Below are 21,568 nucleotides of genomic sequence, written 5' to 3' on the forward strand. Positions count from 1 at the left end.
ACCCTTCTAAAAATAAAGTAACAAAAATTCATTCAAATTTAGAGGCAAATATCTATTTGTCCCCATATATTCAGTTTGTTATAAGAATTCTCCCTGGAAAATTAATTTGTGTACTGGCAACTGTGGAAGAATGAATTAAAGATAATATCAACCCTACATTTTACAAATTTAAATTTTACTTAAAGAATCTAACTAACGGTTCTACTGCTCCTCAAACACAACTTTTTATTTCTGAAAACATTTTGAGACCAGGTAATCCATGTCAGCACCAAAAAAATTATCGGCACAAGGAGGGAAACAGGAAGCAGTATTCCTGGTGAGACGCGCTGAGATGAAAGTACACAGTGTAGTCAGAATGCATGCTCTGAATAGGATCTAGTGTCTTGTCTTGCTTTATTATTGTAAAGTAATCAGTATAAAACCACACACAGTATCCTCTACAAATTATCAGCAGTAAAGAACACAGACAATATCCAATTACAGTACTCAAAAGCTTTTAATCAAATCAGTCTGTCAAACTGTCATTCATTTCAAATCAGGTAAAATTCATCAGCTTTATTTTTTATCCTAATAGAAAAGCACTGTATTTTATTAAGTATATCTATAGTGAACAACTTTACTCTTTAGCAGCTCAAGAGGCAAACTCTGTTTTACAAAAAAATGACATATACAACATTCCAGATTGACCTATATTTAGAAATATAATTGTTTAAACTAGTCACAACCTAATATGCCAATCCTGCATAGATTTTATACCTGTACTTAATTCTATGCACTGTGAATAGTCCCCTTTTCTTCAACAGGACTGCGCACCATGTGTGTAAAGTTAAAGAAAAGCATAAATCATTGTGAGATTAGGCCCTAGAATTATAATCATGAATATGATTGATATAAAAATCAGAAATTATTATTAGAAATTATAATGGTTGATGGACTATTTAATATGGGGGTAAACTGAGACTCAGAACACCTGTTTTTTCCCCAGTTCTGCCAGTGACCTACTATGTGAGCCTGGGCAAGTTACTTCACCTCTCTGTGCCTCTAACCATTTGTTCGTCTTGTCTATTTTGATTGTAATATCACTGATAAAGACTTACTCTTACATATATTCATATGTCTTTAGAACAATGGAGCCCCAGTCTCGTATGAGGCCTCTGGGCACTACTGTAATATAAATATATACGACAACCAACACCACAATAAACAAATATGGTATTTTATGGGGAAAAGCCATTAGTACCATGTAGAGTATAAATCAAAGCTTTGAGAGAGAACATGTTAATGGGCCGCTGCAAACCTAAAATAATTAAAATGACAAGTACCAGAGAAATTAGAAGTTAAATAGAGCCATCTCACATTCACCTAAAGATGTAACCATCAAGAAGTTTGGGGCAAATTCTGTATAAGACAACAGAATTGACTACATTTAGCCAGTTAAACATAACTAGAGAAAAAATGGTTTATGTATATTACTAAACAGAACACAGAGCTATTAAGGGGCGTCTAACATGTCAAATGATATAAGAAAGATCTGTAAAGTCACTTCACAAATATTTGTTTTTAAACTGCCATTGCACATATAGCATAGAAATGAAATGATTAAAGGAAAGGACAGAAAAATTACATGCTTGGCCTGAGTTTGTTGAGGAAGTCTTGCATACACGTTTCAGTCATTGGCTTGGGAAAGGGACAGACTACATTAAATAACAGCTCCTGTACAAAATATTAATTAAAGAAAAGAGGACAGAGACAGGCCTCTCCTCTTTTATACACTGTACATTATCTAACATGTATGTTTTATACTATGGAAAGTTATCTGCCCTACCTGAAGGATCTAACCATTACACAAATTTGAAAGTTACTTCCTTTCAACCCCCACCCCTGTAAGTTTCACTTTAACATTTATTGAGACTGACTTCCCAACCAAGCATAAATAGTACTAGAAGTAATCACTCTCTCTAACACTGAATTCGAAGGGTCTTGTTTGAGAAGATATAATCTCAGAGGATTAGGGCCCTAGTTTTTAATACTGTATATTTCTAGAGCTAGTCAAACTAACAGTTAATTGTATTAAGTCGGCCATTCAAAATGTTAGCAAATGAGCTATAGCTGTAGACTTTAAAGTATAACATTTATTTTATCAGCAGAACCATGAAGCCAAAAAGAAGCTTTAAAAATGGTTACTGTTGACATAATGGAAGTAATATTGTTTAGAAGCCCATCTTCCAAGATGAACATTTTTCAAACAGAATTTAACAAACTTACCAGTAACTAAAATGCATCGGATTGCTGCAGGGCTCACATTAAACTTGCAAAATTCTGTGCACTGCCATACAAAATTTCTCTCCATTCTTGCCTATTTCCAACTCTCCTAGATACAAAGGCAAATATAAAGGATACTTCAGCCCATTCCTACATCACCTCTATACCACGTCCCACCTAGAACACATCAGGTTGCCTGCACAACAGCTAAAATATACGATATACACAATGGCAGGTATGCATGTAAACTCATACAGAAGAAAACAGATATGTGTTTTCTGATGAAAAATGTGTTGATCTCAGGACATCAGAATATGTTTCCAGCAATACTTTTCAATCCACAGCAGGAAATTGCCACACTTTTCAATGATTACAGGGGTAGCCGCGTTAATCTGAATCTGTAAAAAGCAACAGGGGGTCCTGTGGCACCTTTAAGACTAACGGAAGTATTGGGAGCATAAGCTTTCGTGGGTAAGAACCTCACTTCTTCAGATGCAACTGAAGAAGTGAGGTTCTTACCCACGAAAGCTTATGCTCCCAATACTTCCGTTAGTCTTAAAGGTGCCACAGGACCCTCTGTTGCTTTTTACTTTTCAATGAATGATGCTACACCTCTTATTCTAGAATTAGCAAGTAATGGAGATAACAGTCTCTGGAAGATTATATGTACTTTATCATGATAAATACCTGGTACTGGTTATGTGAATAATCTACTACAAATTTTTCACAAATGTACCAATGAGTGTACTCTTGGAAGGGTAAGAAAGCTTTTAATCAGAAAGGTGGAGATATTTATCAGAAAATATATGTGCTATGGGAATAACTTATGGGCTCAAGAGGGAGACAAAGATATCCTTTATATTTGCACTTGCTGGCTATTTTTCCTATATAATTTAGGCACAACATAATTTGTTTTGTCATATGCATTATAAAGTCAGTACATTAATTATCTAACTTCTCTATAAACTGATTTTCTTCATTCAGAAACATGATTTAATATGAATCCCTATTATGTGTAAATCATCTTCTGTTGAAATGTTACTAAAAAGCTACTTAGCAATGCCACCCCTTAAACAGAAGGATGATAGTTTTACAGCTTACAATCATAAAAAAAAACAGATTTTCGATAATGGGTTTCATAATTCCAGAATGTGATAATCCTCATTCTTAAAAAAAAAAAAAAAAAAAAAAAAAGCAATAACTTTTGCTCGTAATCAAAATAGCTGCTTATATAGTTCCTTCAAGTTGCGTATTCAGACCCCAAAACATTTTCAAGTATAAAGACAATTTATTTGTAACATTTGAAGATCCCAGCTATATGGTCTATACTGGGTGAATCAATGAAAAATAGGCAACTTTCTTTAACAAACTCTAAAATGAATGTTTTCCCCCTTTGAGAGCAATTTATTATTGTTTTATGGATCCAAAACATTTGATTAACTGGAGAATATGCTCCTAAATGGGCTGAAATATCACCATGTCCCTTACAGACCAGATCACCTAACAGACGTATCATTTATCCATATCAAACAACAAATGCTTCAATAGAAATCGGGGAAGGGAGGGAATGTGACAGATCCAGACCAGTGGGGTACAGGAGTCTGGTAGAGGGCAAATATACTGGTCACTGGATGAGTAGTTTTCTGTTCCCTGAGTGACCAGAGCAGGGGCTGCACTAGAGTAATCAGGAACCTGCTAGAACCAGTTAAGACAGGCAGGCTAATTAGGACACCTGGAACCAATTAAGAAACAGCTGCTAGAATCAATTAAGGCAGGCTAATCAGGGCACCTGGGTTTTAAAAGGAGTTCACTTCAGTTTGTGGTGTGAGTGTGAGGAGCTGGGAGCAAGAGGCGCAAGGAGCTGAGAGTGAGTGCTGCTGGAGGACTGAGGAGCACAAGCGTTATCAGACATCAGGAGGAAGGTCCTGTGGTGAGAATAAGGAAGGTGTTTGGAGGAGGCCATGAGGAAGTAGCCCAGGGAGTTGTAGCTGTCATGCAGCTGTTACAGGAGGCACTATAGACAGCTGCAGTCCACAGGGCCCTGGGCTGGAACCCGGAGTAGAGGGCGGGCCCGGGTTCCCCCCAAACCTCCCAATTGACCTGGACTGTAAGGTCTCTGGGCTGTTCCCCAACCCACATGGTGAATCTCTGAGGCAAGAAAATCCGCCAATAAGCGCAGGACCCACCAAGATAGAGGAGGAACTTTGTCACAGGAAGTAGAGAGGGAGTTTGTAATATAACAACAACAACAATAATACACTGCAGAGATAATGAAGCAATGGATAAACATGGCATGGTCTGTATTAGTGAAGGAGAGTTCTAAGTCTACAGATCAACCAAAGATGGTAAAAGAAACTTTGGCCACATTTGCTTTCTGAGACTCTATGGAAATTGATTCTATAACAGCTTGAGAGGGTGAGCCATTGATTCAAAATAGAAAATATCCCTTAATAGAGAGAAGAGTCATGCTGTGCCTAAATTCTTCTATTTTTCCCCTGCCCACCAGCATTTCCTCCATAAATTTAAAGCTAGCTAACTGTCCCCTGGAACTGTACATTATTTAGGCAGAAAATTTTAGAAGTGAGGTTTGATGGAAACAGAAGGAAGGAAGTGCTGTTGCAAAGGTCTCACAATCTCCACTAACAGTATGACATGTACATTGAGCAGGAGATGTGAAAGGATGGAAAACTGCAACATTCTGTATCTGGTTAACTTTGGAGAGGATTCATTAAAAACTGATCCCATTCACATTTCATAATTCCCAAAGAGGAAACAAAAGCACCAATTGATCTATTGTATCAAAAGTTGTTAACATTCACTAGTATTTGCTAGACATAAAGAGAGAAAATTAATATAAAGGAAACATATATATAGACCTACACCTAAAAGCTGTGTTTAGTAAATTTCTTTGTCAAAACTGAACTACCTGGAGTTAACTTTTCCAATCCACTGACAAATGTGTTTTGGGGATAATTATAAAGAAGGTAACAAACTGGTAAAAGTCTGTAGCATCTCACTTTTTCAACAAGAGTTAATCCTGTTGGGAAAGGGTTAAATGAGTTTGCTGACTCACTGAAGTAGGTGACTCACCACTTAATCTGCTTCACTTTAGAAGTAATCATGCCAGAGGGAGAAGGTTTAAGCTGATCTTCATTACCTTATTGTTCATTTCTTCGTTAATAAGATCAAACACATGAAGAGGCCTTGTTTGGACCTTACTTACTGTGTTGATTGTGTTTGTAGTGCAGGTTGGGAAAATTACCTACTTACAGAGTGCAAAATAGAATTGTGTTAGGACTCTAAAGCTGAAGTCATCCTGCTGTGCATATCTGGAAGCATCCCTTTGTTCAGCAAATTAAATAGACTTGTTCAGATTTAATCATGCCTTCTAAAACATGTTAGTTATAAAATAGGAAGGGCCCCAATGCTTCCTATTATTACTCAATGATGGAGCAGTGGAGACATTCTGGGCTGTGCATGTGTTCAGATAAGATCTTAACCAGGAGCAACTAGCTAGGTTAGTCTCCATATGCTCCCTCTGCTTTTCTAAGTTCCCTGTCCCCCTTCCACTTGCCTTCAATGTGTGTGGAGGAAAGGAGGGAAGGAGAATGCTTCTTCCTCTTTCCCTTCCCATCCTCTTCCCCTTTCCTTGTGCTTCAGGCTAGGGAGAAGGGTATCACATTCTGGATCCAGCCATCAAAGCCTGACCTCCCACCACTGCTGCCATTGACTGTGGGACTGGTAATGGACCCAAAGTGATTAGCTCCTCCCTGCAGGAGATGGAGTGGAAGGGAAATTGTTACTATCCACTGCCTGGCAAGTAGCCATTTAGGGCATTATGTTTCAGCCCCACCCTTCTCACCCATAATCTGGTTGCTGGATCTCCTTCAATGCCAAAGGCTAGGCTGATCCTCAGTTTTGAGGTCTGAAAGGGACTTTTCCCATATAGCAAAACTGGTGAACTGCTATATGGGTTTTTACTGTCTGTCTAGCATGTCTGTTTTGGGGGTTATATTACAACTGTCGTGATGTTGGCAGGTTGGTTGGTACATTAGAAAGGTCTGATTTGAGGTCCCTGTAACTCAGTGAGCTGCTTGGACATACATTGGTTCTTAGGACAGTACTGAGGTATTCGATGTCTCATGCAGCATGCAACTCCCCTCCTTTCATGTCTCCTATCTCCAGCATTAGAGAAGTGGGATGGGACCAGACTGACTTCCAATCTGGGTCCCTGGCTAGGCTTGAAGGTGTAGAGGGAGCATGGCCTTCATATCCACCCACAGGTTTGTAGTGCCTGGGGCCATTAGAGCCAGTGGAGAACTGCAATGGAACAGGTAGCTTGGGGTTGTTACCCCAGGAAAGGTAATAGTTTTAAATAAAGTTCCGGTCTCCATATTTAATCATATTGCGGTGTGTCTCTCTTATTATTTACGTGACCACATCAATGAGTGGGACATATTAGTGATAGAAAAAATTTCCAAAACCCAGATCAGAACATGCTCTTAACAGTGTTGCTGTAGACTAGCAGATTAAAAGAAAGAAACCTATGGTAAAAGTTTGAGAGACAAATGACATTTCCTATCTTCACCCCTCCCCATTTTGTTCTTCCCGTGCTCCTAAAGCTATCCAATACATGAGGTATAACTGCAAACTGCAAAGACAGGAACAAAGAAAAAAACAAACACAAAAAGCCTAGAAAAATCACTGATACTGCAAGATATTTGATTGACGAAGGCAGGGCAGACACTGTAAACTATTTAGAGGTGGAGATAAAGAAAGAACAGAAACATGGATGCAAGGCTGTCATTTTTTTTCACTCATACCTCTCTCTCAAGAGGCAGACAACATCATTTCAATCTGGACTGACTGAGCTAAAAATACAGAAGAATGCTATTACTATAGGTGTTTAAAAAGGGGATGAATTTTAATTTTTTTTGCAACAAATTCATCTCTGCATTGTCTAAAATCAGTATTTAGAAAACTTTAACAACTCTAGTTATTTTATTTACTTCCCACATATGTGATATCTTTCTGATTCTTCTTGATTTCTTCTATCTAAAGTCTGTAGTCTGCAATCCTGGACTGCCATTTCTAGAATAAGTGTATGAAAGATTGGGTCCAAGTCTTATTTTGCCTTTAAATGCTTTAACCATAATCTAGTCTACCAAACAATTTAAATCCTCCTACTTCTTTCAGGATTTTTCTCCAGATGTACTGAATCATTATCAGCACAACCAGAAAAATCATCTGAATTAGAATTTGTCACCTATGATTTGCACAGGAATTGAGTTAGCATAGAAGATTACACTTCATACATTGTCAAATTCAATATTAATGTCAATGATGAGAAGTACACCTGAATTAATACCAGCAGTGACACAAATATAAGAGCATTGCTGAACAATGTTAATCCTCCGATATTATAATCCCAATATATATTATCAAAAGGATCTACAGCTGTACCACAAAATATGTAGCATAATACCTCTCTTGCTGGTAGATAAATATCTCTGACAAACTGCAGAATGTTCTACTATAACTACTATCTCTGAGAAGCAAGAGGAAAAGAAGAAATTGTTAGCATTCAAGTTCCCCCTTCTGAAAAAGACACTGAATGATGGATGGTCTAAAATTAGACCAACAACTGAGTTTAGTGTAGACTGCAGTTCACATTGTTCTGCTGCTGTCTTCTCTGAGCAGATAAGTACAAGAATCTCTACAGTGTTTAGACAGCAAAATTGTTGGATATATCATTACTTGGCCCGCTCACAAGACTGGAACAAATAAGACAGAGCTATGGGACAATAACAAACTGAACAAGAATATCAGCAGGCCATTGGGTTGCTGAGGTAGGCTTGCCCAGCACAGTAATTAAACATTTTATTCATACTAAATCTATCATTTTTGGGGAAATTAAGGTATCAGTATATCAAAGAGAATAAAATTTAATGTAGGAACCTTGTTGGGACCATAAATCTTTACAAAGCCCTTTAAATTTAGAAAAAGGACTTGAATTTATTAAACAGATTTTGATTCTTATTCTTTGAGAAAATAAAAGGGAAAAAAGGTTGGAAGCCTACAATATTTGTTTTGGAGCATCAGCCCTCCTTGAGGCCTCCCAGCTACACACAAGGCAAGAGACATCAGGGCCCACTTACAAAAGAGTCACCCAATTTGCCCTCCCCTCCGCGCCCCGTGAGAGAGAGAAAGAGAGAGAGGTGAAAGCAATTGTAGCTGGTCTTTACAAAGCAAAAGGTTTGGTGACATCAAAAGTCATTTGGACTTACTTTCTTCAGGGAGATAATACACGTTATGTTCTGGCCTAATTGCTTTTTACGAAGATGGGGCTTAACTGTTTTGTTTGAAAGAATGCTATTTTGTTAAACATATTGTAATAATCTCTCTTTATAAATTTACATAGGACAGACAAGGTAATGATTACATTTATGTTTAAACAGAAAATAGGTAAAAATTAAAAATTTGAATTAGGGAAAATCAATTATAAAATTTTGAAAAAGTAGCAACTAGGTAAAAAGTGAAATACACAAGAAGCTAAACATTAGAAAATCCTGCCACACAACAAGCCTTAGTCTCCCTAATGTCTATGCCTCCACATCCTTCCCTCTCTAGTGCCTTTCCCCATCCGACTTTTCCATGCTCCTCAATGTCCCTTCTCCCCTTCTTTCATTTTCCTACATCCTTGTTTATTTTAATTCCCCTATCCTGCCATAATCCTCTATCCTATAAAAAAGTAAAATAAAAATATAATGTGTAACAATCACCAGCTCAATCATTTTTGTTACATCTCTTTCCCCAATCTGTCATCTGTTTGTCTTTTTTTTTTTATTTGCTCTTCAGAACAGTGACTGCATCTTGGTACAGTATGTTTGCTTAGTGTTTAGCGTGATAGGTTCCAGATTCTGATTAGAAATTAAATAATAATCTGATTCCATAAGAACGTCAATATCTTAAAAAAAGGAACGTATTGCCTGATTCAAGTAGAGCAAATGTCTTTCTCGTCAAAGTTACACTAACTCCATAAACAGCCATATGCATCTAAAATTGGATTTAGTGTTTTCACTAGGGAAACCATAGAGTGAAAGAGGGTTTTCTAAAACTCACATTTATAATCTCACTTAAGTGCTTCCAACAGAAGAGTCAGGGCAATTTATTATTTTACTGTCTACAAAATAAGTTTAATAAATTGAATATAAAGTAGGTTTTGTCATATCTAAAGCTTCCTAAAACTAGAATGGGTCATTTTGTTTATTTCTATGCTATTAAGTCCACAGATAAATAAATACTCCCTTCAGTTACTTCAAACCAAGCATTTTTTCATTTCTGTATTTACAAACTGCAAAGTAAAATTCACCATGTGCAAAGCACAATTAAATCTATGTTAGCAATAAGTGAGTATCCCACCTATGGAAGTATACAACTACTCTATCTGGGTAAAACATGGAGGGATTAGCGCAGAGGCGGGGGGCAAATCAATGTCACTGTGGTACAAACAGAGTATAGTTATTTCAGGGAAAATCCAGTGATTAATTTATATCTATGTACTGGAAAATATACACATTGAATATAGGAATTTTCAATACTGTTTTTGGAAATCATTTCTATTTCAGTACCCAATTCAAGTGAAAGGTGCTTAAGTCACCATAAAGGGAGCATACAATTTGCCACTAAATCACCACACTGGACTTGCTGCTAAAAACAGAATGAAATATAGAAAATTTATCTTACAACTGAAATGAACACAAAATTTAAGATTTTCCACAGTCTGTCAAAAGTTTGGTGTTACTTTAACACTAGTTTAACCGTTCTTCAGTTAACCACTCTTTCAAAAATACCACTGAACTTACAAATAACTGAAAGTCTGATTTCCCATTTATTCTAATCCTGAAGTGCATTTTCTGTGTCTAAGAATTAAAAACACAACAGAGCAGAAAATTTTACAATTTATACACTTCCTAAAGAACTATCTAAAATGACTAGAAAATATTCACAGCTATTAATTACAATAAAATACACAAAAGAGTTGATTAAAAAAACATCTGGCCAATGTTCCGGGCAGGGGAAGAAGGCCCCTATACGATTAGCCCTGGAAAGCGGTTTGAGTTGCATAGCCCTTGCGCAGACTCTAAACATTCAAATCCATGAGGGGGAGTGCTCCTACTCACCCAGCAAGACATTGTTTTCTAGAAGATTCTTGAATATCAGCATCCCCATTGTACATATCTTACACATGGGGAAACATAGAGGCAATTCTCAAAGTACACTGTCATATCTGTGCTGTCTGACTAACAGCTCAAGCCCTTCAACACTAATGATATGCACTGAGCCACAGCCATCATTCTGGATAACTCAGAGCTGTGCTTATGGCTAATAGACCAGGGTCCTCCTCTCTGTCCTGATACAGCATGTGCAGTCTTCTCCAACAGATTTATTCACCAGAGCCATGTCCTTTGTTAATTTGGGATAGTAGGCCAACTAAAGGAGAATTTTAATTAAGCAAGATCTACGGTATTAACAAACTACATATTTTGTACATGCACCCCTGGTAGATTGAACTCCATGTTTAGTGCACTACACTAATTTCATTTTCCTATGGAATTTCCTTTAGTTTAAAAGCATTCTTCAGCACGATATTATACAGTACCATGGTAAATGCCTTAGGTGCCGACTCTATGCTCTGGGACTCTCACACCCATGGGAAAAAAATAGTGGGTGCTCAGCACCCACCAGTCACAGCTGTTTGGCAGCTGGGGGAGGGTGGAAAGCAGCTAGTGCCAGGGGCCTTGGGGGAGGGGTTGGAGTGGGGATGGGAAGAGGCGGAGCGAGGGTGGGGCCTTGGAGGAAGAGGCAGAGCAGGGGCATGGCAAGGGTGGAGCACTTCCAGGAAAAATAAAAGTCAGTGGTAAATGCCATTTAAAAAGTTAATGTTTTAATGCTAGAAACAGAAAGAAGAGCGCACATAAGTCACTGCATTTATATTAACCAAATTACCACAAGAGAAAGAAAAATGTTGCTAGCATACTTTATGTAAATTGCTTGAAATAAGCTTACCAGACAGTTGTTTCCATTTGACTGTCATTTAGTTGTCGATTGTCTAACTGGGCAAAGAGAGGAAAAAGAACCTGAATCCCTCCAATCGAATGAATTGCACTGTGAATTGAGTGGGTTACTATAGCTTTCACATCCTATATTAAAAATCAAAAAAAAGTTTCTCAGTGTTAGTTTGTATTTGCCATATCACATTTTACCATAAATGTCTAATATTTAAAAACTAGTTACCAATGGCGCCTCAAAGACAAATGATTTACTGTGCTTTTTATTTTCTGTCAATTTAATCTAAATGCTATAAAGATAATATCTTTTCATAACTTAAAGCCATCCAAATATGTAAACAAACACCACAAAATTATGTTTCACACAAAGTCTATACAAGTAACACATACTGTAAGGTTCCTGTGGCCATTTTGCCACAAAAGGTGTTATTAAAAAATTAGGGCTGTAAAGCAGTTAAAAAAAATTAAGCACAATTAAATCGCACTATTAAACAATATTATAATACTATTAATTTAAATATTTTGGATGTTTTCTATATTTTCATATATATTGATATTAATCACAACACAGAATACATAGTGTACAGTGCTCACTTTATATTTTTATTACAAATATGTGCGCTGTAAAAAACAAAAGATAGTATTTCAATTCACCTCATACAAGTACTGTAGTGCAATCTCTGTCATGAAAGCTGAACTTACAAATGTAGAATTATGTACAAAAAAACTGCATTCAAAAATAAAACACTGTAAAACTTTAGCGCCTACTCAGTCCTATTTCTTGTTCAGCCAATCGTTCAGAGAAACAAGTTTGTTTACATTTGCAGGAGATAATGCTGCTCACTTCTTGTTCACAATGTCACTTGAAAATGAGAACAGGTGTTCACATGGCACTGTTGTAGCCAGTGTCAAGATATTTACATGCCAGATGCACTAAAGATCCATATGTCCCTTCATGCTTCAACCACCATTCCAGAGGATGTGTCCATGTTGATGATGTGTTCTGCTTAAAAACAATCCAAAGCAGTGCAGACCAACGCATGTTCATTTTCATCATCTGAGTCAGATGCCACCAGCAGCAGGTTGATTTTCCGTTTTTGGTGGTTCGGGTTCTGTAGTTTCCCCATTGGAGTGTTGCTCTTTTAAGACATCTGACAGCATGCTCCACACCTCGTCCTGCTCAGATTTTGGAAGGCACTTCAGATTCTTAAACCTTGGGTCAAGTGCAGTAGCTATCTTTAGAAATCTCACAACGGTACCTTCTTTGCATTTTGTCAAATCTGCAGTGAAAGTATTCTTAAAATGAACAACATGTGCTGAATCATCATCTGAGACTGCTATAACATGAAAGATATGTCAGAATGTGGGTAAAACAGAGCAGGGAACATTGAACTCCTTGGGGGAGAACTGGGTCACAAATTGAATTAATGCATTTTTTTAAACAAGTGTCATATGCATGGAAGCATGTCCTCTGTAATGGTGGCCGAAAGGGCATATGAATGTTGGCATATTTGGCATGTAAATACCTTGCAATGCCGGCTACAAAAGTTCCATGCGAATGCCTGTTCTCGCTTTCAGGTGACATTGTAAATAAGAAGAGGGCAGCATTATCTCCCATAAATGTAAACAAATATGTTTGTCTTAGCGATTGACTGAATGAGAAGTAGGACTGAGTGGACTTGTAGGGTCTAAAGTTTTACATTGTTTTGTTTTTGAGTGTAGTGATGTAACAAAAAAAATCTACATTTGTAAATTACACTTTCACAATAAAGACATTGCACTACAGTACTTGCATCAGGTGAATTGAAAAATACTATTTCTTTTGTCATTTTACAGCACAAATATTTGTAATAAAAAATAATAATATAAAGTGAGCAGTGCACACTTTGTATTCTGTGTTGTAATTGAAATCAATATATTTGAAAATGTAGAAAAATATTTAATACATTTAAATTGGTATTGTATAGTTTAACAGTGTGATTAAAACTGCGATTAATCACGATTAATTTTTTTTAGTTAATTGCGTGAGTTAACTGCAATTAATCCACAGCCCTATTAAAAATGCTTTAACCATAGAATGCTTTAGTTGGTCAATTTTAATGTTAAACTGGACCTATTCAAACTTCTTGGTTTCATTACCTATATATTTTGCTCAAAATGACTGGGCTGGAAAATAAGGCAAGCATTAAACTGATAGCCCTCAACATATAATTTGACAAACTACTGTTCATTGTGTAATACACACATTTCTTTAATGCATCATTAATAATTTTGGCTCAAGAAAACAAGTGAAAAAGTAGCTAAGTGCGAATGATAGCTACTCATTTAAAAACAAACAAATGTTAATCTAGAACTAAAGCAATGCTAAATGAAAACAGCAATGGCAGCACCATACTATATCATCATACAAGATGTAGATTGGGGCGAGACTGTAGAATGTTTGTGTTGGCAGAGTTTGGCCTACACACGAGATACTTCTGGAGAAGTATAGTTACATACATCTTGCTAAACAATGCACCTCAAACAATTAATAGGTTATATAGTTGATGATAGCCATAGAAGCGACAGTGTTTGCTGTCCTTCATGCTGAAGGAAAGATACAGAAATGTTAGCCAGTACTAAAGGAAGGAAAATCCATGGGTTAAATGGAGAAAATGACAGTCTCAGTCAGATGAGGTGTCAAAGGGGCTAATGGATATCTAGGAAAGACTACACATACTAAAAGATAATACTACTAATTAGAAACAGACCCTCAATCACACTTTGGCAGCCTGTATTGCTGTAAGCTCCATTAACAAAAACATGAAAATAAATAACCAATATAAACAAACCTGAAGCATAAGAGCATGTGGAGAGTGTACAAAAATGGAAGGGTTTTCCTTTGGCGAGGATTCAAGGCATAGTTGAGCATCAGTAGCCTTAGCATTGTAAGTAAAGGCAATGCTACTTGCAAGTTTCCCATCATATAGAACTTGTTTGTGGTGCTCAGCCAGATGAATATCACTCTCAGATTTAAATTTGAAAGTACTCTGGGGAAAAAAAAGTGACTTGAAACGTGTATGTTTTAAATGAATAATAACAATTGCATGTCACACGATCTGTTTATTGTATTATAAGGAAGGAAGGGCAGGCAAGCAATACAGAATCTATCGTTAAACTATATTTTGTATTTTCTGCTGTTTTTGAAATGTTTTCATACATTTAAGCCACAAATTTATATCTTGAATGTCATTACCATTAGTAATGTAAAACTGGGATATGGTAGGGAATTATTTTATTCAACCTAAAAGAACAAATCAAAGTATTTACTACACGCTACTATTAGCATGTCATTTTGTTCATTTATCTGGTACGATTTATTCTTCTAGGCAGCAGCATTAATGTTTTAACAGGTTGCAATTAATCTATGTTTCAGAAAATGCACCACAAAAAGCAGATATAAATCTGTTAATATTAACAGTAATACAGTATACACCTTCCAATTATTCAGGATAATAAAAGTGTAATGATCTAGAAATTATTTGTATTACTTGTTCTTTATTTGCAAATCTTTTTTTCCAAACTAAACTCTTACTTTGTTATACTGGCAATCCATGTTAAACAAAGATCATTTTTCGGTGACACCATTCAAAATTGCCAAAGATATTAAAAACTGCTTACATGCTGTATGGGTTCTTGTGTTTTCAACAGATTTTCATATGTTCTTAATCTTGCTTCTTTGACTTTTTACCAATTACATTACATGTTTACCAAGTCCAAAGAAAATATTTTAATGGAAGAGCTTATACATGCATACTTCCCATGGCTTCTACCAATATCTTTTTGATTTAATGGAAAGGGGTTTTATAAAACAGCATGCATCCCATGCTTCATTAACTAACAGACAGTAACACATTCCCAGGAGCTACCGATGTGAAAAACTACTTACAACAACAATAATAAACAAAACAAAACAAAAAACACAATTTTCCAAATGTCAGTTTTCAAGAATAATGATTTTCAAAGTTAAGGGAAGACTGGAAATCTGTATTACTCTTAAATATATTGTGATTCTTATTTGATTCAAAACCATGTTTTCTGGCAACACTGTCAAACTGACCAAGCATGAAGAGATACATTCATTTCCTTCTGCAACAAGCTGTCAGCTTTACTTGACTTACTACTTTAGCATGTTATAATCATTTGACAGCTGCGGGAAGGCAACTAGTGGTAAAACACAGAATCCATAAAAATGAACTAAAATTGTTAAAAATTACCATTTAAGTAATGAAGTTTGAATTTCAATATAATGATGATTTCTAAAAACATCATTTATATTAAATAATCTGTTCTGAAGGCTAATCAAATCCACATTGCTCAAACCGCATATAACCAACCACATTATAAAATGTGCAACATTTTTATCACTTTCTGTCCTCCTCAACTTCTCCCATTTACACCCCCACCAGCACTCCCACCCAGTGCTGTATGTAATAATCAGATCAGGGAACTGGCGGCATGCTATTCAAGCCCACTGATGTCCAGGCTAGTAGCAAACAAAGACAATTTGTAGGAGGCTCCTCGCCCCCTCCCCACAAATTGCATTTTCTTACAAATATACAGCTATTCTTCATGTAATTCAGCTAATTTTTGCTGATAATGCTACCTAGACCTCACTTATCAGTGAATAAGCATAGTTATATTACCTCACAAACATCTGCCTGAGAAAAAGGGAGTACGTCTTTTAAAAAAATGGGACAATTTCTTTAAATGTACAGATAATTAAAGTATTCTATTCGTTGCCCATCCCCCAGTGTCAAAAGCAGTGGTTTACATATTGAGCAAACCTACATTTGCCTTTTTGTTGATTTCACAAAAAATTTGCATTCCAGCTTTTGACATGTTTTACCATATGAAATCTCTTCCTACACAGAAAAAAAAAAAAAAAAAAAAAAAAAAAAAAGCCATACCCTTGAGTTTTTTTCATGGAGCAAAACGCCATTTTTTAAAAAAATATTTTGCCAAATTTCTAGGTTTTGCAGCTATAAGCATGGCAGACAGTTTAATATTATTATTTGACCTTTACATTTTGGTAGTACTTAGAGGCCTAAATCAGATGGATTTAGACACAGAAAAATGGCAAAACTCTACACCATTTTTGTCACTAAGTGGTTATAGATTTTTAACATAACTCTTTAAAGTAATTTCAGTAGCTTCTTATTACTCTAATATCTACCGTTTCTGAGCATTAGGAAACTTGTTATCCAGTTCAAAGTTTACCAGAAATCTAAACTTCTAACCACTTCAATCTTATATCACTGAATAATGGAAAGACAAAAGCAATTTAAACTGAAATTACAAGAAACATTTGACTTAATACTTGAGGAGAAATAAGGGCTCAACCAGGGAGACGAAAGTAGGAATGACAGATCAAGGAAAGAAGCCCTGTATTCACACAGCTAGTATCTTATTTTAAAACAAGTCCTCTGATAACCTTGTTAAAATACTACTAATTGAAAAGGTGAGTTTTGTTTTGTTTTTAAATTAAATACTTACCTGCTGAGAAAAAACACAAATGAAAAGGAATGATTGAGGATGAGTAGAGAGGAAAAGAATGAGTGTCCAACATTTTAGGATCTTTCAACCCATTTGGACTTTTTCATTATATTGGACCCAGAGACCAGAATAATTTAGTTAGATCTACTGTGAACACTCCCTATTACTGTTTGCAGCAGGTTCTATGAACATTTTATTCAGAATTCAATGCCCTGAATTTCAAAAAGGTTTAGGTTCAAACAAACCCATTTTATTAATAAGTTTAAGATCTGTGCTGCCTACTGGTTTACACTGGTTCAAAAGAGAATTCATGTTCTAGATCAGTGCCTGAAAGCCACCCCCCCCCCCACACACACACGTTAGACATCTCTCTTGCACTTTGTCAGGCTTCTGACAACAGCAGACAGGAAGCTTTTGCCTGAAGGAAATGATCATAACCTGGAGCTCCCATAACTCAGATCCACACTCGGAATCATCATCAAGGTAGGGGAAGAAATACAATAAATGCTTGTACATAACAATACTTTGTTACCTATATTGCTAATTGTTAGTCAGGGCCAGCTCTAGGCACCAGCATTCCAAGCATGTGCTTGGGGCAGCACTTTTCAAGGAGCGGCACTCTGGCCTTTTTTTTTTTTTTGCTTGGGGAGGCAAAAAACCTGGAGCCGGCCCTGTTATTAGTATCATGTTGGAAGAGACTCACTGTAGCACTGATGTCCCACTTGGTAAGGCAACTCCCATCTTTTCATGTGCTGTAATATTTATACTGCTTTCTGTATTTTTCACTCCATGCATCTGATGAAGTGGAAAGCTTATGCCCAAATACATTTGTTAGTCTCTAAGGTGCCACAAGGACTCCTCATTGTGTATGCACACAGAAAACACACTGACTATTTATATTGCACTAGAGCAAATGGCATAAATCTGTGACGTTGGCTCATGGAGAGCTTCCATGTCTTCACAAGGTGTAGCCCTTTCCCCATATATGCAAAGAGAGCTGCTCTCATGTTGGTTTCTATTCACGTTATCTGGGCTGAATTAAAAAAAAAAAAAAAAAAAAAGCATAGACAAGGACACAAACATTTTAAAAGGTAAATTTAATAGGATAGCAGTAACTTCCTAAAATATCCCACACTGTAGCATCTGTTGATCTTGCTCGGAAAAGGTTAAATGAGGTCTACTGTCTCACACAAGCCAAAAAGTCATTAATCCTTGTGGGAACAAGAGGTGGGAATGGCTCCATGAGAAAAGAGGATGGAGGGTGTGGGCTGAGGTCTCCCAAAAGAAGAGCTGTAGCTTCAACCTTCTCCCCAGGCTTCATTGCTTCTCATCTTGGTTCTCTTATTTGTGTTTTCTTTATTAATGAAGACAAGCACCAGGAATAGGGTAAATTTGCAATTTAAATAATATGCATATACTTGTATAGCAGTTTGGGAGAGGCGCCAGATCATACTGCACTGGAAAGGGGTGAAATTTGTTTGTGCTGACTAACTTTTAATGATGTATGATGAGAGTCTGAAGAGTTTAAGAGATTATGAGTAGAGCTGGGCAATTTTTTTTTGGTGAATAGTAAATTTGCCAAAAAATTGGATTTTTCAGGACACTGAAACTATTCACAAATTTGGGTCAAATTCAGTGAATAATTTGTCTATTTTTTGTCCTGAAACGTAACACTCAAATCACATCATTTAACCGGGATGATTTTTTGTTTTGTTTCAGTGATAAAAAAGGCAGTTTTGATTTGAAACTGTTTTTCAGGATTTTTCAGTTCAACTGCCAAACCAAAAATCAATGATTTGCTTAGCTCGAATTTTGAGAAATTGTGGGGAGGGGTGGTTAATATTTAATTTAACTTTTTTGTACTGTTGAAATAGAATCTCACATGTTGTTCTCTGTTTTAGGCAGAGAACTAAAGAACTGTACTGAGAGCCCTCAATTGAAGGCATGGAGGTTTTTAAAATTTCACAAAGAACCTTTCTCCCAATCATTCATAAGCACTTAGTGTTAAATACTGTAGATGTTTCTTGTTTAAATAAAAATATTTTAACCAATCCAAATAGAAATTCCTCCCTCTTCTCATTTATTTGCACTTCTGCCACTCTTCAGTCCTGCAGCACAAACAGTCAAGAACTAGCATATCTAAAGTGGAAAAAAGTCAAGAACTAGCATATCTAGAGTGGAAAAAAGACAGGGACGAAAAACAATTCGAGCCTATTTTGTAAAACAAAAGCAGCAAAAAGGGCACCATTATATTTTCCTTTGCAAGTAACATTTAAAGGATTATTTATAAATTCTGTTGAAAAACTAGAAGGGATTCACAGAAGTTTCATATATTACATCCACAACAACTAAGTAAAAGTGTTAAAATTGCAAAGTCAAACAGTTAAAGTTAGGAAAAGCCAGAATTAAAGTTCTTTGTGCAGTCTGGCCTCCTCGTGCATCTGAATTATCATAGCCTTTAGCATGATCACATGCTATTCTTTTCCACAGGACCCAAGCTTCACTGAGTGCACAGGACAGATGGTGATCAGAGAATGAGTTAGGACCTTTTCTAACTTATGATTTTGCAATATTAAAGTTCTTCTAATGTAGTTTTTTGCCTGGAATTTCCTAGGTTTTTAAAAAAGGAAACTGAAAACAAATTAAATTCCATCATGTGGAACCTTTAGATCCACAGCACAGACCTCTGCCACTAAGGCTAACAGAGTCACTTATAGCAGTAGAAGGCTGTTATCCTTTATGTGGGTCAGCTACTATAAGGCACACATTTGCAAGTGGGTTTCACAGGTATATGCTGACAGCAGAGGAATGCTGACACTCAGGAATCCTAAATCCCATTCTAGGTTCTGAGAGGAGTGTACTCTAGTGGTTCCAAACCCTTCTGCGTCTGTCCCTGTAAGCCGGACCCCATCTGCCCCTGGCCCTGACAGTTTGTTCTAGTCCTATATCATGATCACTGGAACTAGAGTCAGAGGGCCCACATTCCCTGGATGGACCATCATTGATGAGACATCAGTGGAACTAGGAAATGTGGCGAGTTAGGCTGGAAGCAACTCAGCCACATAGACAAAGCAATGCACAGGATTTAATAAAGTTCTACTTAATCTGCATTCAGTGTCACTCTGTGTGAATGAAACATGGTGGCAGGGCAGAGCTATGAGATCTATGAAGTGCAGCACCTGGCACCATGAGCCATGGAACTTAGTCTGAAGCCCCCTGAAGCCCTGGATTTTGCAGACACAAACCTAGCCCAATGATGAAGCCAGTGGAAGGAGGAGTTTAAGCTGTATGTAGACCTCACCATGCAGAAGGATGACAACAGTAGGCAAGTAAAATTTTTATTTTACCTTATTGGGCAGTAAGGCAGAGAGGTCTGCAGCACTCTGAAGCTCAACATTACTTCAAGCCTCAGAACAATCCTAGGAGTCTGAGGGACATACTGCTCCCCAAAGCAGAAAAATAAACCCTGAGAAGCAAAAGGTTTTTCTCTAGAAATCAATGCAAAGGAGAGAGGATTGATTCCCATATTACAGCCTTACACACACTGGCCGTTACATGTAATTTTGAGGACTTGATGGAATCCCTGATTTGGGACAGGATTGTCTGCAGGAGTTGAGATCACCACCTGTGGACATGGTTGTTCCATGAAGGTGATCTCACATTAGACTGATGCTTAGACATGGGGCATGCAGCAGAAGCCTCAAGAGAAAAGATGAAAGCCAAGAAAGCATAACACCCCCAGAAGTACAAGCAATGAGACAAAAGCAAAGGAGAGCCAGCAGTCACATGCACAGTTAGATGCATTTACTGTGGGAGACAGCCTAAACGGGCAAAGGAGAAGCACCCCACACTAGGACAGAATTGCAAGGAATGGGGCACATTGATCCATTTTAGCATTGTGTGCAAGAGCTGAGGAAGGTCTTCAAAAGATTCAGTCAGAGTTGTACAAGAGGGGGATGGCACAACAGAGAGCAGCGATGACATTCTGACTCTCTCGCTGAGTCCAAGAGCATATCAGGTTCAGGTTATCAGGACAAGAAAGCAACAAGGAATACTACCAATCTCCGTGCATACAATAATGTTAATAGTGCATACAATAATGTTAATAGTGTAATGCCCTGTACCATTTCAGGTGGATAGTAGGGCCTCCTGCAACATGATTCTTCAGGGTGAACTAGATTCAGACATACCCATGAAAGAGAGCAGACCCACTAATTTGTACAAGAGCATAATGCAGCCTGTAGGAAAATGTGGTCTCATACTAACTAACCAGAAAATATCAGATGCCACCAACTGAAGTTTTTAGTGGTGGATGGAAAGCACCACAGATTCCTCTCAGGAAATACAGCCAAGCAAGCCATGGATCTGATCAGGGTGCAGCATCAGAATTTTACAGTTGCAGTGCAAGAAAGCAAAAAGGGGAGCCCCATGCACAATGGAGACAAGTTTAAAAGCATATGGGGATGTTTTCAAAGGCAACAAGTGCCTCAAAGGAAAGCTGCAATTGGAAGTAGACCCCACAATGGAACCCATGTGCTTACCATGAAGACAAATTACAGTGGAACTACTTAATTCAATACATGAAGAGCTCAAAAATCTGCAAAGCGGGTAGGGATATCATAGCACCTGTAGAGGCCAATACAGTCTGGATAAGCAAGATGGTGGTGGTAAAGAAGCCACCGGACCCAAAGCCACTGAAC

The 21,568-nt window shown here is 37.2% G+C and overlaps 1 protein-coding gene across 3 annotated transcripts in view; it reads right to left on the reverse strand.

Moving 5' to 3' along the window:
- NBEA (neurobeachin) overlaps positions 1–21,568 on the reverse strand; it is an 817,568-nt gene that overhangs the window by 582,665 nt on the left and 213,335 nt on the right. For all 3 annotated transcript variants that reach the window (XM_054015304.1, XM_054015305.1, XM_054015303.1), the window contains exons 9-10: positions 14,165–14,362; positions 11,332–11,465 (exon numbers count right to left, since the gene is read on the reverse strand). In XM_054015304.1, coding sequence (XP_053871279.1) covers positions 11,332–11,465; positions 14,165–14,362 — 332 coding nt within the window. The remainder of the gene's footprint in view (positions 1–11,331; positions 11,466–14,164; positions 14,363–21,568) is intronic.

The sequence above is a fragment of the Malaclemys terrapin genome, chromosome 1 (assembly GCF_027887155.1).
Source record: "Malaclemys terrapin pileata isolate rMalTer1 chromosome 1, rMalTer1.hap1, whole genome shotgun sequence".
NCBI classification, from domain to species: Eukaryota; Metazoa; Chordata; order Testudines; family Emydidae; genus Malaclemys; species Malaclemys terrapin.